This window comes from Antechinus flavipes, chromosome 3, assembly GCF_016432865.1.
Source record: "Antechinus flavipes isolate AdamAnt ecotype Samford, QLD, Australia chromosome 3, AdamAnt_v2, whole genome shotgun sequence".
NCBI lineage: Eukaryota > Metazoa > Chordata > Mammalia > Dasyuromorphia > Dasyuridae > Antechinus > Antechinus flavipes.
The window spans coordinates 63,905,770-63,920,764 of record NC_067400.1 but is presented as its reverse complement, the minus strand read 5'-3'; the positions used below and the strand labels follow the sequence as shown (position 1 = coordinate 63,920,764).

General features: G+C 54.2%; 3 protein-coding genes across 4 annotated transcripts; 2 read left to right on the top strand and 1 right to left on the bottom strand.

Annotated features, from left to right (window-relative positions):
• Positions 1 to 33: 33 nt before the first annotated feature.
• Positions 34 to 4,915, top strand: ANKZF1 (ankyrin repeat and zinc finger peptidyl tRNA hydrolase 1). Its single transcript, XM_051983507.1, has 13 exons — positions 34 to 551; positions 857 to 954; positions 1,052 to 1,154; positions 1,248 to 1,432; positions 1,569 to 1,681; positions 1,769 to 1,916; positions 2,184 to 2,412; positions 2,596 to 2,730; positions 3,315 to 3,783; positions 3,921 to 4,032; positions 4,127 to 4,294; positions 4,386 to 4,465; positions 4,569 to 4,915. The coding sequence occupies exons 1-13, from the start codon at positions 410 to 412 to the stop codon at positions 4,681 to 4,683; spliced, it is 2,097 nt and encodes a 698-aa protein (XP_051839467.1). The 5' UTR covers positions 34 to 409; the 3' UTR covers positions 4,684 to 4,915.
• Positions 4,855 to 10,363, bottom strand: GLB1L (galactosidase beta 1 like). The gene is made up of 16 exons (XM_051983508.1): positions 10,250 to 10,363; positions 9,995 to 10,161; positions 9,542 to 9,692; positions 9,358 to 9,418; positions 7,926 to 8,020; positions 7,669 to 7,843; positions 7,525 to 7,583; positions 7,299 to 7,420; positions 7,160 to 7,200; positions 6,900 to 7,018; positions 6,649 to 6,723; positions 6,457 to 6,546; positions 6,194 to 6,307; positions 5,857 to 5,991; positions 5,409 to 5,624; positions 4,855 to 5,267 (listed from the first exon to the last, which is right to left on the bottom strand). The coding sequence occupies exons 1-16, from the start codon at positions 10,304 to 10,306 to the stop codon at positions 5,067 to 5,069; spliced, it is 1,878 nt and encodes a 625-aa protein (XP_051839468.1). The 5' UTR covers positions 10,307 to 10,363; the 3' UTR covers positions 4,855 to 5,066.
• Positions 10,364 to 10,767: 404 nt separating this feature from the next.
• STK16 (serine/threonine kinase 16) lies at positions 10,768 to 13,976 on the top strand. 2 transcript variants are annotated; one of them, XM_051983516.1, is made up of 8 exons: positions 10,768 to 10,872; positions 11,198 to 11,374; positions 11,632 to 11,851; positions 12,131 to 12,264; positions 12,450 to 12,570; positions 12,733 to 12,828; positions 13,285 to 13,406; positions 13,534 to 13,976. In XM_051983516.1, the coding sequence occupies exons 2-8, from the start codon at positions 11,289 to 11,291 to the stop codon at positions 13,670 to 13,672; spliced, it is 918 nt and encodes a 305-aa protein (XP_051839476.1). In that variant the 5' UTR covers positions 10,768 to 10,872; positions 11,198 to 11,288; the 3' UTR covers positions 13,673 to 13,976. The 2 variants fall into 2 exon arrangements, with proteins under 2 accessions (XP_051839476.1, XP_051839475.1); XM_051983515.1 differs by lacking the exon at positions 10,768 to 10,872 and having other exon boundaries at positions 10,885 to 11,374.
• Positions 13,977 to 14,995: the final 1,019 nt, after the last annotated feature.

The window sequence follows — 14,995 nt, the reverse complement described above, 5'->3', positions numbered from 1 at the left end:
CTCATTGTCTCCCGCAGCCAGCCGGACCAATGACTATAGGGGGTGGAGATGCGACAACCAATCGCTCGCTACGGGGGTGGGACATGTGGTGTATAGCGGGTGGAGATTTAGCGGAACCAATACAAGGCAACTTAGAGGGCGAGGCTAAGAGACGGCGCCGCGGTATGTCCTTCGTGGGGCCCCGTAGTGACGGACCCGAGGTGGTATTTCTGGGATCTGAGTGGGACTGAAGAGGCGTGGGTGCCGAGGGCCTCCCGCCGAGGACCTGCCCGTAAGCCGCGAGGACTCTGTGCAGTCACCGCCGGCGCCCGTCTCCCTGGTAACGGTCAGAGGGCTGGTGGTCTCAGTGGCGCCCTGGGTGCGGGAGGTGGAAGTGGAGGTGGAAGAAGCCGCCGCCGCCGCCGCCGCCATGCCGCCGGACCCAGCTCGAGCCCCGCCTCCCGCCTCAGTGTCCGTATTTGACCTCGGGCCCGGCGACCCGCTCCTGGAGGGCCTCCGCCTTGTGGATCGAGCGCAGGACGAGGCCTTGGCCCCGACCCCGGCCGGTTCAGGTAGCCGAAGGCCCGGAGGATTGGGGGGCGGGGAGTTTCCTCTCTCGGCCTCGGACACTTGTGCCCCGCCCCCTTCCGCAACCGTGTCTGGGCTCAGGGCTTTCTCCTACTGTGCTGTGGCGTCAGTACTCACGGCACCCTTTGGGTCATTGAGAGGAGCCTCCTCTTGGACGGGCCATCCCTGGGAGAAGGGAGGACATCATCTCGGGCTCCATGACTGTTTCCTTCCTCACTCTCCACCCCCCTTGGCTCCCCCCTCCCTCCCCCCACGGCATAGCACCTGAGGGTTTCTCCCTCCTCTGCAGAGTCTGAGAAGGATGCGGCTCCCAAGGGCCACCCTGAAGTGTCCGACCGGATGCTTTGCTCGACTTGTGGCCAATCCTTGCAGAGCCGCCAGGATCAGGTGCGGACGGGTCTTGAGGTGGGTCTTGAGGAATGGGGTCCTCTGTCCTTGGGGCTGAGTGTGTTTTTCCTCTCCCCCCCTCCCCTCGCGTTTCCAGAGAGAGCATTACAGGTCCGACTGGCATCGCTTCAACCTGAAGCAGCGGCTTCGAGGCCGGCCTCCCCTGGCGGCCCACGAGTTTGAAAAGCAGAGCTCTTCGGGTAAGCAGCTGGGAGGAGAGGGAGGCGGAGTCGAGCAGCAACCACGGGTGGGATGCCTGAGGGGTCCCACACTAACCCTCTGACCCCTTCCAGGAGACCTGTCCAGCATCTCAGGCTCAGAAGACTCAGACTCAGACCTAGATCAGGAGGAGCTGGAGAACATGCCGAACCCCGGAGGCCGGGAGGCCCCCCGCGTCTTCCACCCCCACCGTGTGCTTTTCTGTAACGCCCAGGGCCAGTTCCTCTCTGCCTACCGCTGCCTCCTGGGGCCTCGGCAGGCAAGTAGGGCCGTCTGGTCCTGCAGGGTCCGCAGGGCTAGCATGTGCTGGGGGGGAGGGGAAGGGGGAAGAGTCACACTAAAGGGCCTCTCCTCAGGTTATGCAGCCTCCAGTCAAGATTTCAATCTCCTTGTAGGAGCCCCCAGAGGAGGCAGAGGTGCTGTCCAAGGCCCTGCAGGCCGGGGGGCCTCAGTGCTGCGTGGTGCTCATGGCTGCAGCAGGCCACTTTGCTGGTGCTGTCTTTAGAGGGTAATGAGCAGGACCTGGGGTTGGACTGAGGGGACTCCCCAGCTAGCTTCAGCTCTCTGACCTGGAGAACCTCTCTGCTGTCTGCAGGAGGGAAGTGGTGGCACATAAAACTTTCCATCGCTACACCGTGCGGGCACGGCGAGGGACGGCCCAGGGGCTGCAGGATGCCCGCTCTGGACCCACGCGGTCTGCTGGAGCCAGCTTACGGCGCTACAACGAAGCTGCCCTCTACAAGGTGGGGTCTCGAAGACTGGAATCTCTTCTCAAAAGCTGCTTCTCCCTCAGCTCAGTTTCTTCAAATTTAAGTGCAATAGGATATATTTTTTAATTACCAATATTTTTCCTAAGGAGGAATTTGAGTGGAAATCTCTAGGGCTTCATTCCCTTTAATTTTTAACCCTTCTATGCCTTCCCTCACTCGTGATTACTGAGTCACTGTCTGGCTGGAGGACAGACGGATGGAGTAAAGTAGCCTGTAGAGCTGAGCTGCTGTCTTTTCTAGGAGGTGCGCGAGCTGCTGGCGGGGCCAGGCTGGGCAGGGCCACTGGGGGAGGCAGGGACTATACTGCTTCGAGCCCCCCGATCTGGCCGGGCTCTCTTCTTCGGGGGCCGTGGAGCACCACTGCAGCGGGGGGATCCCCGGCTCTGGGATATTCCCCTTGCTACCCGTAGACCTACCTTCCGAGAGCTTCAGCGTGTACTTCAGGTGCTGGCCATGGTGCACATTCATGGTGAGAGCTTAGCCCAGATCTTCAGACTTTTCTTCCTATTCTCTGACCCGAATTCTGGGAAAAGGGAATCATTTGGTTCCTACAGGGTTCCCCTGCCACATCTTCATGGTGAGGACCCTGGTATTCCTTCTCCTAGCTGAGCCTACTGGAGCCTACAGGTCATAGCCTCCTGTTTTGATACAGGAGAAGACCCAAGGGAAATGACCAGATTGGATTTTCCTCGGACAGACTGGAAAGCGAAAAGTGAGGAAAAAAAGACCACTAGTCAGGAGAAGAGGCCAAGTGAGGAGGAGGAAGAGGAGGTCTTTGAGTCAAGTGGTGAGTCTGTCCTCAAGAAATACAAAGTGCCTCATACACTTAAGCCTTTCCCCCTTTCCAAGTGTTTCAGCCACAAAGGCACCAGAATGTGAGTGGTTGTGTGTGTGTTGGACCCAGCCCTGGGTATATGCCTTCAGTCTACTAGCTCCTTTTTTGTGCTTTTCTGTGGAGAGAGACAGGTGTCTGCCAGAGCAGATCTGACCTCTAGGAGGGGAGGACCACAGCCAGTATCGCCGACTTCTCAGAGCAAACCTGTGTGTCAGTTATAACTAAAGACTCTGATCACAAGCTACTATATACTGACAAGACGTTACAAAAACAAAGCAAGGAGCCACGGGCTTTGCTAGTCTTCAGTCCCCTGGCTATCCCCACTGGGTAAATCTTCCTAACATAAGCTGGGAGACTTTTTCCTATGGTTAGTATGGTAGTTACCACCAGTGTTCAGCAGGTTTTTTATTTTTTAACAAGGCTTTCACTGATATAGCTCATCTACCTTTATGTATTCTTATGTATCTAAGAAGCTCACATATTCCATGAGCAAGTTCTTCTATCCTCTAACGTGACCTTCCATTTTTTTTCTTCAGGGTCTGAAAGAGGTAGTACCCCTGTGGAGCTAGAGCTGGTGGAGTTGACCCTGGGAACTCTGGATCTTCGTGAATTTGAATTAATGCCCAAGAGAAGAAGAAGAAAAAGGAAGAAGAAGAGCCAGGAGCTTGCAGCTGGGGTAGAGATGGCTTTACACTCCCCCCAAGAAAGTGTGCCCCTTCCACAGATTACCCAGGAACCCAAAGTGCCTGTGCAGCCTTCCCAGGAGGAGGCTGGAACCACGAGGCAGCAAGAGCTGTGGGACATCCTGTGGGCAGCGTGCCGAGCAGGAGACATTGGACAGCTGCAGCCCCAGCTGGATGCTCTCCCCTCCAACACGACAGTCCTCTCCCTGCTCAGTGCCCCATTGGGCTCTGGGGGTTCCACCCTCCTACATGCAGCAGCTGCAGCTGGCAGAACCATGGTAGTCCAACTACTGCTGGAGAATGGTGCTGACCCCACAGTCAGGTTCGTGAAGGAAAGCGCATTCCAAAACAATGTACGGAGCAGATCCCACTTCTGAGACTCTGGGGCCATAGCCTTTGTCTCCCCAGGTGATACTGGGAAAAATGGACACTAACCTGATTCTCTCATCCACTCCACAGGGATTCCTGTGCCCGGCCCCCATATGCAGTTGCAGCTGACAAAATGACACGCAATGAATTCCGCAAGTTCATGGAGAAAAATCCAGATGCTCACGATTACAGCAAGGCCCAAGTGAGCTGAGAGGGGGAGCCTGAGCTCGTGTGCGCAGCACTGCTTCTCCCTTAGACCCAGGGCACATCTAAGGTTCTTTCTTGAAATTTCCCAGGTCCCAGGGCCCCTGACAGCAGAGATGGAGGCACATCGAGCCGCTCGCCGGCGAGAGCACAAGGCAGCCCGGCGGCTCCGGGAGGAGCAGCGCCGCAAACAAGAGGAGTATGAGAAGCGGGAGGAGGAGGAGCAACAGAGATTCGCCGCGCTCAGCGACCGGGAGAAGGTGAGATGTTGCCTCAGCAATAGAGAGTTTGATCTTGAAGTTGCTTCCCTGCCATCAGTGTTTTGTCCTCACTGTGACTTCTTATCTCCAGAGAGCTCTGGCTGCAGAGCGCAGACTGGCCGCCCAGCTTGGGGCTTCCACCCCTCAGACTTCTAGCCTCCTCAACACGAGGTACAAAGGACAATGCTGGAGGAGGGGGATGAGGGGGGGTGAGGGGGCCAAGTTTGTGGGGAGAGGCTGCTACCTGTCAGCTCCTTGTTTTTCTTTTCTTCAGGCGCTGTTGGGGTTGTGGGGCCTCTCTCCAGGGCCTAGTCCCCTTTCACTATCTCGACTTCTCTTTCTGTTCTACACGATGCCTACAGGAGCACCGAAGGGGAGCACATTCCTGACCTTCCAACGGCCTCCCCAGGCCTATTGGAGGGAAGGGATTTCCAAGTGAATGAAGGGGTCAGGCTCCCCCAGCTCCTATTTCTACCCTTACTCATACCTCTGCTGTGGTACCAAAGAATGATGCAGAGAACCGCAAGGGGTCACAGCATAAACAGGGGCAGAAACGTGTATGGAAGGAGGAGGAAAACAGCGTCTCTGAAATTTAATGCAATAAAATTTGGTAAGAAAACACTTTTTCAGTTGTACCTTGCCAGTCTCTCTGCCAAACCAGGCATCAGGAAAAGCTACAGAATCACTCACTCCTTGGGACCTGGCTTCCCTGAAGGTGGGCGTGGGGCAGCCCTCCCCTAGAGCAGTCAGGTGGAGGTCATTATCAGTATATTTAGTGTATAGTGGCATTGAGGAGCGGTCTGTCCAAAAACTGGATTTGAGTCCTAGGAGGTGCCTGCTCCAATTCCAGCAGCTTGATGCTGTTGGAGGCACCCTTGGGCATGAGCAGGGGTCCTGGCACATAGAGTGATTGTTGTGGGCCCCGTTTTGTCCAGTAACGGCCCAGGTTAAACCCATTGATCCAGACCTGGCCCTAGTGGGGAAACGGGAAGGGTCAGTCCTATTTGTAAAGAGGCTCCCTGGGATTCCCAGATAAAGTAGAAGAATCTGTCCTCAGGGTTATTAGCTTCCCTTCACACCATACCTCCCCTCCCCCCAACTTTTCCCCAAGTACCTTGGTCCAACCTGGAAGATAAAGAAATGTATCCCAGGCAGGACCTGGGAGCTGGAAAGTTGCAGAGTAGAAGGCAGGGCCAGAGGGAGGCTTCAAATCCAACTTTTGGGTCTCAAATGCCCTATTCTCTAACTCCATAAAGGCATCAACATTCAGAGGAAAGAGCTGCCAGTTAGTGAGGATAGCATTCCCCAAGACCAAAGGCTGTATCAGGCCCTGTGTGATGGGCAAATGAAATTTGTTCCTTACCTACAAAACTCTTAGTTCAAACCCATACTACTAATCATTTCAAGCACATAAGCATCCCATTTTCTAACCCCACTTCCAACCACTTCCCTTTCCCTTTGCAAAATCTTGCTGGGGTGAGATACAGGTCTGGTTCCCCATTCAGTCAGTTATGTGATTTTCTACAAGGAGCTGGGGCAGAGTGGTTCCTAGCTTGTCCCACCTTAAAGTCACTGAAGTTGGACCCAAAGCTGATCCTCCCCATGTTCTCCAGCAGCACATCCAATGTGGATCCTGCCTGCCCTGTCAGAAATAGTGCTGCTTCTTCCTTGTCTCGTTCCATAGTGCCCTGAAACACCTGTGAACGGGTGGGGGAACGATGAGGGCAAGCTGGTATACTTCTCACTGATGCTGTTCTGCTCCATCACAGAAACCAGGAGAACTTCCCCAACTCCCTTCCATCCTGCAAGCTCCACCCTCTCAACAGACAGAGAAATAGGGAGTGGAGGGCAGGAAAGGGGAGGTGGAGACTTTGAGGGGTCTTGGAAGTGAGTACTCGCCCCATTCAGCATTACATAAGCACGGTCATGGATACTATTGTTCTGTGCCCAGAGTCGGGTAGGTTTTGTAAAGTTCTGAGGCAGCCAGGTCCGATACAGTACGAAGCCATAATCCTATTGAGAAAGAAGAGGTTAAGGTAGGCTATGAAGAAGCATGCATGCATGAGATATTTTAAGGGACTTTAGGGAGATGGAGCAGGGTTAGACAACCGGGCAGGACTGCAGGAGGGTGTAACCAGCTGGAGAAGGAGAGGTTGCCTCACCTGTTTGACAGCTTCAAACGTTAGGGGTAAGTGGGTGCGAATGGGCTCATAAGGACACAGGACATTTAGAAAGTTCAGCAAATCACCATCCTACAAAAGCAGAGAGAAATTTGGAAAGAACAGTGGGAACTAGGGAAGAGAGATAGTCCTCAAAAATGGGTGGAACCAAATGAAGTGGGATGAGGGTCTCACCAGCTTCAGGGTCACAGGTCCAAACTTCATCTTAGGGCTAGGGAGGGGCAAGGGCCCCAAGGGAAGTTCCTGGAACTAAGCCCAACATTGATTTTGTCAGGAGCCATCAGGAATAAGAAAGACACAACTAAAATGACCCACCCCTCACCCCACAGGCTCCCCTTACCACCCCCACCCCACCTACCATCCCATATTCTGAGCTCCTGGAGCTCTTCAGGAGAATATTAAGGATCCATAATATTGATAGGCACCTGGCTGATGACTTTTTGGATGGCAAGTAGTTTGGGTGTAGGGTCCCCAGCTTCGGAGATAGGTGCATCATAGTCATAACTGGTGGTGACTGGTTGGTAGATTTTCTTCCAGTCAGCCCCTAGGGGGTTAGAAGGAAAAAAAATGTAGTCCAGCAGCTATAGGAGAAGCAATCACTCTCATTTCCCACCCTCTGTTTATCCTTTAAATGTAGAATAGTCTGCATTTCCCTGTTTTTGCTTCCAGCTTGTCCTGGACTCACCATTCCAGTAGCCAAAGTTGGTGCCTCCATGGAACATGTACCTGAGGCAGGGAAGGGCATGAGAGAAACATGATTTTTTAAGTCATCAGTATTCAGAAGCTCAGCTACCATCCTGAAACCTCTCCCACATCCCACTGACATGTTCACATTTGCTCCCAATTCTAGCATGCTCTGTAGTACGCTGGTCATGGACTTCAGATCCTGTGACGAGTGATTCCCACCCCAGTAGTCGAGCCATCCTGTGTAGTACTCAGAATTTACCTGGAGAGTTAGACGAAAAGATGAGGGAGAAGGAAAGGAAAAGGGAACCAACAGCCCTCCCTCATGGGCATTGTCTTCTGACTCCCCTTCCCCGCCCCCCTCACCAGGGGCCCATTGGGCTCATATTTCCGCTGCATGGCAAAGATCTCGGTCATGTTGTCAGCTGCAGTAGGAATGAAGGGGTACAGGATGTCACAAGTCAGAATACACTTTCCCCAGACCCTACCCATACCCTCTCCTCAGATGACCTGGGCCAAAGTCCACAGTGGAATAAAGTCCCTGTAGGGTGCCACAGCTGAGCCCTTCAGGCCCATCTGTGGTAAACAGGAAGATTTCATTCCCCAGCAATGCCCGGAATAACCCGGCCAGGTGTCTCATGTAGTTAAAGTCACAAACAAAATAGCTGCCATATTCATTTTCCACCTGTCAGAGAGATGGGATAGTAAGTTTAGATTGAAAGTAAAACACACCTCCCCTACCCTCCCAGATCCCTTTGCCTCTGCACCTGGACACTGATGATATTGCCCCCATTATGGTAGAGCCACGGCTGCAGCATGGGCAGCAAGACATGGAACCAAGAGTCCACTGCAGCAAGAAAGTCTAGAAGGAAAGAAGTCTGCCTGAGCTCCATCACTACCTTTCTTCCCAGTCAGCCGTCTCCTGGAACAGAGATGGTCACAGATCCAGAGCATTCTTCATCTTGGACCAAGGTCTCTTCCATCTCTCTTACTAATGAATGTAGGAATCACTAAAAACTCCAAACCAAGCTGGCACCACCCCCACCTTACACTGAGACTGGCCCAGGAAGCCTGGAAGTTCAGCACCCTGGAGTGCTACAAGGAGGAGTTAAACCTGCCCTTGGTATCAGTATGGGCTTAAGGCTCCAACTGGGGAAAACAGGAAGGAAATGGAAGAATAGAAGAAAAGAGTGAATGAAAGGAATAGACAAAAACTCAGAGACATATATGAAGTGGGAAGGATGGCAGGCCATCAACAGTTCTTCCAGATGCCACTCAAGTTTGTTTCTTCTCAAAGACAACCAGTACATCCTGCACAAAGTCACATGGGACGGAGAAGATGGAAGGCTGATGGCCTCTGGCCAAGCATCATAAAACCTACTCCAATTAGCATGTATGTACTTAATGACTTGCATCTTTTTATATCTAGAAGTTAGAGACTCTATGTTTTGTCTTTATATCACTAATGCTAGCCTTTAAATACTCATTTGATTGGATGAAGTGAATAAAATACTACCCAAGCAGGTGCTAAAGTGCCAACATAAAGGAATACTAACTCAAGGATGTAATTATTAATCCAGAGATTCTGAGTTTCAAAGAGGAACTTTAAAGAAGGAGCATTTGTGCCACTAACTGAAGGGGTAGATTTATCTATCCTATGAACAATAAGGAACTGTTTAGAGACTTAAACTCATAAAAGCTCTAATCCCATTTATATTATTTCATTGTAGTCTCTTTTAGTTTCCCAGGAATTGCTTAATTTAGCTTTAAATCATAAAATTTTATGGTTGGAAGAGCTCTCGGGAATTACCTGGTCCAACGCCAATGGGAATCATGAAACCCTCTGTAATGTCTGAAACGAGTGATTACCCAGCTCTAGGCCTGGAGACTTCTTGGCCATGGAGATTTTCCTGAAGGCCCTGCACTCTGATTGACTACCAGCTCAGGGCAGTGCTTTTTAACCTTCTGTAGTACTTGAACATGATCTTGACTTACAAGGACACTTCCTAAGGAATTCTCCCTAGGAAGAGACCTTATATCCCACCCAGCTGAACGGTTGGTAAGAGAAACTGAAACATGTCCTGAACCACCTTGTAAAGTGGCAGGAAACATGATGGGAAGGGCCTCTCTAAAGCCAGGTCCCCAGGCCAACTTCTGGTCTTCTATATTTTTCAACTCTGACCTTCAGATCAAACTCACCTGAATCTGAAGTCCTTAGGACAATGTCAGGTTTTCGAAGCAACCAGGACGGGAGACCTCCCTAAGAAGGAAATGCAGAATGAGATACAAACGGAGTTATGAAGGGAGAGAAGGGCCAGACTTGTGCAAGTGGGAAGGGCTGGGCTGGGCCGATCAGCTTGGTCCTGGCCCTTTCCCCACTCACCATCTCCCACTCTGCACAAATGTAGGGGCCGGGCCTCAGAATCACCAACAAGTCCTCCCTGAAGGCTGCCTTCAGGAACCCCACCAGATCACGGTTGCCTTGGAAGTTGTAAACCCCTGGCTGTGGCTCATGATAGTTCCAGGGCACGTACCTGGGGGGAGACGGTTACAAGGCCCTGGAGTGGGAGGGGATCGAAGGGGCCCCCCAGCTCCCATCATTCCTTCTCCCTCCCTCGCATTGTGACACGACCCTAGAGCTTTAGGAGCCTCAGAGTCCTGTTTGTAAGCGGAATAGCGGGTTGAGTGCTCTCCAAAGCTGCGGTTCCGGGAGGCTCTCTGCCGCCCTCTGTCCCACCCCGTCCGGGCTGCAGCCCCCTGCCCGCACCCATTCTGCTCTCCGGCGTCCTGCTCAGCTCTTCCCCCTCCTCCCCCCGTCTGAGGGGGTCTCTCTTACACCTGTACAGCATTGAGGCCGCTCATGCGCATTTTATGGAGCCGGTCGGACCAAAGCTGACTGGGGACCCGGGAGTAATGCATGCTGCCTGACACGTAGCGGAACGGGACTCCATCCAACAGGAACACGCCCCGCCCCCGATCCACCACGAAGGACCGGGATGCTGCCTAGGAGACAAGCGCCCCGGGGAGTGGAGGGGAGGTCGCGCGCGCGCGCTCCCCTTCCCCTGCCCCCCGGAAGCCTCCCGGACCTCACCTGCGCCCGCAGCAGGTGGAGCAGAAGGAGGAGCCAGAGTTGCAGCCAGAAGCCCATGGCGTAGCTGAAAGTTCCGAGCTCCGCCGAAGCTCCTCCCCCTCCGGCGTCACGTGGCCCCTCTCCTGCAGAGAGACGGGGGGCGGGGCGGGATGACGACGGACTAGCTTCTGAGCGCCCCTCCCCCTACCTTCTCTTTTCCCTAAGGAAGATGTTCCTGGACCCGGAAGGGTTTTCCCACACTTCTAGGCAAACCGAAAACCGTGTATGATGGATGGATGAATGGGGGGTAAGGGAAGGCGACGGGAGGAGCTGCCTCTAGAAAGGGAGGTCTGCAAAGTCTCAGGGAGGGAGGGGGCGAGGGGTGCAGCCTCTCCTAAAGTCCTGTCCTGCTCCTTCCCACCTCCTACCTCCGACATGGAGGTGCCGCCCGCCCCTAGCGCCTGGCTAAACTTTAGCCAGCCCCCCGCCCAGACTCGAGCTTTCCGGTCTCGGGCGCACATCGCTCCTAGAGCCACGCGGTTGCTAGGATACGGGGAGACGTTGCCACGTCGCGGGAAGATGACGTCACACCACCGCTTCCTGCGCCGCTGCCGCAGCAGCGGCCGCTCGCGCTTCTGGGTCAGGTCCGTGGCAGCTCGGGCCCCTGGGGCTGGGGTCCAGGGGAGCGAGGACTCTGGGCTGAGGACGAGAAGAGGCTCCCAGGGGGAGGGGCCGGGCGCGGGTTCTGTCTCCCTCCTTCCTCGCCCCGCCTCGATCGCTCGATCAGCGGCTGCAGCCCCCGCTGACTGGAAGTGGGGAGCGGAGCGCCGGCCGCCCTCCCCGCCCAGTGCCTGGATCTTGGGGCGCCGCTGTAGGCTTGGGGCTCCTCTCCTCTTCTCCCCGTGGTGGGCTGTCCCCCGGTCCCTTCCAGTTCGGCCTCAGCCCCGGTGTCCCGGGTTCCCTTTGCAGCCTTTTGGACGGGACCCCCCGGAGCGTTCGCTCATCCCTGCCCACCTGGCTGGGCAGCCGGCGCGCCCGCCCTGAGGATGACTAAGGCACCATGGGCCACACGCTGTGTGTCTGCTCCCGAGGGACCCTCACGATCGACAACAAGAGATACCTCTTCATACAGAAGCTGGGGGAGGGGTGAGTGCCCCCGGGGCGGGCGGGGACCTGGGGAGGAGATCCCGGTCCAAGGAAACTGAGCCCCTAGGGTTCCGCGGATAGTATCTGCCGTGGAATTTGAACCCGCCGGGCCTCTGGCTGTTCCAAGTTCCATAAGCCCGAGCGCCGGGCCCCACAGGCAGGGCCAGGGTCCCATTCGCAGGAGGTCTCTGCTCCAGGGGAAAATGCGTCCCGCTGGGCATTGTATAATAGTGGTTGTGGTCTCCTTTGGCTCCAAGCGGGTTCAGCTACGTGGACCTGGTGGAAGGACTGCAGGATGGGCAGTTTTATGCCCTGAAAAGAATCCTGTGCCATGAGCAGCAGGACCAGGAAGAGGCGCAGCGAGAGGCTGACATGCACCGGCTCTTCCAGCACCCCAACATCCTCCGCCTGGAAGCCTATTGCTTGACAGACCGGGGCTCCAAGCAGGAGGCCTGGCTGCTGCTACCCTTCTTCAAGGTGAGCCTCCCCCTGCTAACCCAGAAAGTTCTCTGCCAAAGGGAAATAGATGTGAATTTGTGGAATCAGGATTTGTGTTGGGGGGGAAGGTTTTGCCCATCGGCCCTTTTGAAAAGTTATCTAGTGAATGAGTACAGGCCTTTGGACTTTCTTATTGAAATCCCTGCCCACCTTTGATGGGAGACAGGATCCTAGCTTGGTGAATGTGAGAGCCCCATCAAACGAAAAGGAACACACAGCCAGCCGTGGCTAGAGTCGGAAGCACCTTGTGTTTTACAGAGAGGTACACTATGGAGTGAAGTGGAAGGCCTGAAAGACAAAGGCAGCTTCCTGTCTGAGGAGCAAATCCTGCTGCTGCTGTTAGGCATTTGCCGGGGCCTGGAGGCCATTCATTCCAAGGGTTATGCCCACAGGTCAGTGAGAAGGTATCATATGTCTGCTGGGGAAAGGTGTGGGAGGAGGGATGAAATGGCTTACCCAGAGATAGGCACCAGACCTGTTTTCTGCTCTTAGCCAGAAGCCTGCTCAGGCTTCTTGAGTACTTGTGACCCTGGTAATCCTCAGCAGGGGGCCATAAGTCCTGCTTCCTTTCCTACAGGGACCTGAAACCAACCAATATTTTGCTGGGAGATGATGGGCAGCCAGTGTTAATGGACTTGGGTTCCATGAACCAGGCACAAATCCAAGTGGAAGGCTCCAGACAGGCACTAGCCCTGCAGGTAGAACCCTGGGAACTTTGCTTGGGGATATTGGAGATGAGATGGGGTGGAATCAGCACTGCAAGTCAGGCTACACTCCTCAGGTTCTAACAGGGAATTTTTTGAAAATGGTGGAGTTGTAGCCCTTAATGCACTCCTCCCTCTGGGAATCTTGTCTTCCAGGACTGGGCAGCCCAGCGCTGCACCATCTCGTATCGTGCCCCTGAACTCTTCTCTGTACAGAGTCACTGTGTCATTGATGAACGGACTGATGTTTGGGTGAGCTTAAAAGGAGTTGGAGGCTTCTGTCTACCTCGGAGTGACGCCTTAAGGGGAAAATGGGGCACATCTGCCTTTCTACAGCTTGGGGCCCCAGGAAATCTGTCATGTTGTTCTTTTCCTCCACTTCCTTCCTATAAACTGGTGGCAATACACAGGAAGTGGTATAGCCAGAGTCTCTGAACAGGAGTACGTAGGTCTGGAGCTCCATCCATCCTCCAGAGCCAGTAGGGAAGGGGAACCCACAAACAGTTCTGCCACTGAGTTAGCTCAGTTGCCAAGCAGACCTCTCCCTTCCCCACATTGGTGGCTCAGGCAGCTTCCTTTGCCCACATCGAGGAATGGGGGGACATAGCACTTGGTATAGACTGGGCTAGTACATAGTAGATAATTCACAAATGTTGCTGATACAGGGCCCTGGGTCCCATTTCCTAGAAATCATAGATGTGTGCTCAGTCCCTAGGTTGTGTGCTGTATGCTATGATGTTTGGGGAAGGCCCCTATGACATGGTGTTCCAGAAAGGGGACAGCGTGGCCTTGGCAGTACAGAACCAGCTCAGCATTCCCCAGAGCCCGAGGTGAGTGCAGGGAGACACGGCCCTTCTAGAAGCTTTGACCTTTCTGTGACGTGGAAGGCCCTATGCCTTAGGAGAGCGTGTGTGCTTGTATGTATGTGTGTAGCTTGCCACCTTTGTACTCCCTTAGGCATTCCCCAGAATTACGGCAGCTCTTGGCCTCCATGATGACTGTGGACCCCCAGTGCCGGCCACATACTTCTCTCCTCCTCAATCAGTTGGAAAGTTTGCAGCCCACAGCTCCAGGCCAACATACCACTCACATCTGAGAGAGCATGCAGTTTGAGAACAGAGAACTTTCTATAAGAGGGAACTACTTTTCCTCAAAGGGACTTTCACAATAGGTTTGCATCCACAATTTCAAGAATATCTAGGTGCTTCTGAGCTCCTACCCATAAAGGACCAAGAGTGGGTCCTTGAGAAGGGTTCTGGCTGATCTAGAAGTGAAGAAATGGTCACATACTGTACAATCAGGCCCTTGAATTGGACTGCTGTCTCACCTCATGGTCTGTGGGGTGGGAATAGCATTTTCAGAATATGTAAATACAGAAGTAAAGCTAAAACATGTCCATATATTTGTCTCTTGTTTTCTTGTGGGGGTAGAAGAAAAGGTATCAAAGTCTGTTTGTACTTTCTAGGTAGTAGATGGGAAAGGTTAGTAAACTTGGAGGGTAGGGAAGAAGTAGCTGCCTCTCTTAGGATGTAGATTGTGACACCAACCCTTTACCAAACGTGGGTTGGGACAACTCGAGGCTGTTTTAAAAAAAAAAAAAAAAGCAGACAGCCTTGGCCTTTCCCTTCCCTTCCCGAGTCTCTAGGGCGATGGCTAAGCCTGAGCGGCTTGGCCAGCAGGCCAGCAGCAAGCCACCAAACAGGTCTTGACAGCCTCAGGGTGCTGGTGGCAGCAGCCATTTTAGCCCAGGCTTTTTCCGAATGCTCCTAGCACGCATCGAGTTAATGATTAATAAGCAAGCTGTTGTGGCAGTGCCCCTTGCTGCAGGGCCTGCTGAATAAATGGGGCCCAACCTTGGCTGCTGCCTCGACTCCCTGAGGGAAGGGCACCGCGTCCCTGAATCACCAGAGAAGGCAGGGCTGGCGCCCGCTGCCCTTGTGACACATGCTTCCTCCCCCCCCCCCCCTGCCATGCTGACGCAGGGCTGGGCCCTGGGCCACCTATCAGCACAGTGGTAATTTCCCCTGGAGCCCTGGCAGGAGGCCCCCAAGAGGCGAGGCTGGATCTGGAAAGAAAGCACAGACAGAAGGGGAGAGGACCCGACTTTTAATGCCATAGCTCTAGGTCCCCGGCAAAGCAGTGGGAGAGAACAGCCGGCCATGCAGGGATGGCAGGGGCACAAAGGAGACACACACACACACACTCACACACCACCACTGATAGCACCAGTGCCCTGCCCCTCCCCCATCCGGGAAGGCTGGGCACCCCACCCAGGGACTCGGCCCTCCCTGCCCCAACTAGAGCCTCCCTATGGGAGGAAGCTAATGGTCTGGCTCAAGCTCCTGTCTTCTGGAGAGCGCAGAGGCAGCGTGAAGGCGGCAGGAGCTCGTTCACACCGAGGAGCAAAACTGGCCTTGCG

Bases quoted from the DNA above. Each gene is read 5' to 3' on its own strand.
- ANKZF1 (XM_051983507.1), top strand. From the start codon at position 410: ATGCCGCCGGACCCAGCTCGAGCCCCGCCTCCCGCCTCAGTGTCCGTA. The intron at 955-1,051 runs GTGCGGACGGGT...TCGCGTTTCCAG, and splicing joins TGCAGAGCCGCCAGGATCAG to AGAGAGCATTACAGGTCCGA. The intron at 1,682-1,768 runs GTAATGAGCAGG...TGCTGTCTGCAG, and splicing joins GCTGGTGCTGTCTTTAGAGG to GAGGGAAGTGGTGGCACATA.
- GLB1L (XM_051983508.1), bottom strand. From the start codon at position 10,306: ATGGGCTTCTGGCTGCAACTCTGGCTCCTCCTTCTGCTCCACCTGCTG. The intron at 9,419-9,541 runs GTGAGTGGGGAA...TTTCCTTCTTAG, and splicing joins TTTGTGCAGAGTGGGAGATG to GGAGGTCTCCCGTCCTGGTT. The intron at 7,019-7,159 runs GTGAGTCCAGGA...CTAACCCCCTAG, and splicing joins CAACTTTGGCTACTGGAATG to GGGCTGACTGGAAGAAAATC.
- STK16 (XM_051983516.1), top strand. From the start codon at position 11,289: ATGGGCCACACGCTGTGTGTCTGCTCCCGAGGGACCCTCACGATCGAC. The intron at 11,375-11,631 runs GTGAGTGCCCCC...TTTGGCTCCAAG, and splicing joins ATACAGAAGCTGGGGGAGGG to CGGGTTCAGCTACGTGGACC. The intron at 12,829-13,284 runs GTGAGCTTAAAA...ATGTGTGCTCAG, and splicing joins ATGAACGGACTGATGTTTGG to TCCCTAGGTTGTGTGCTGTA.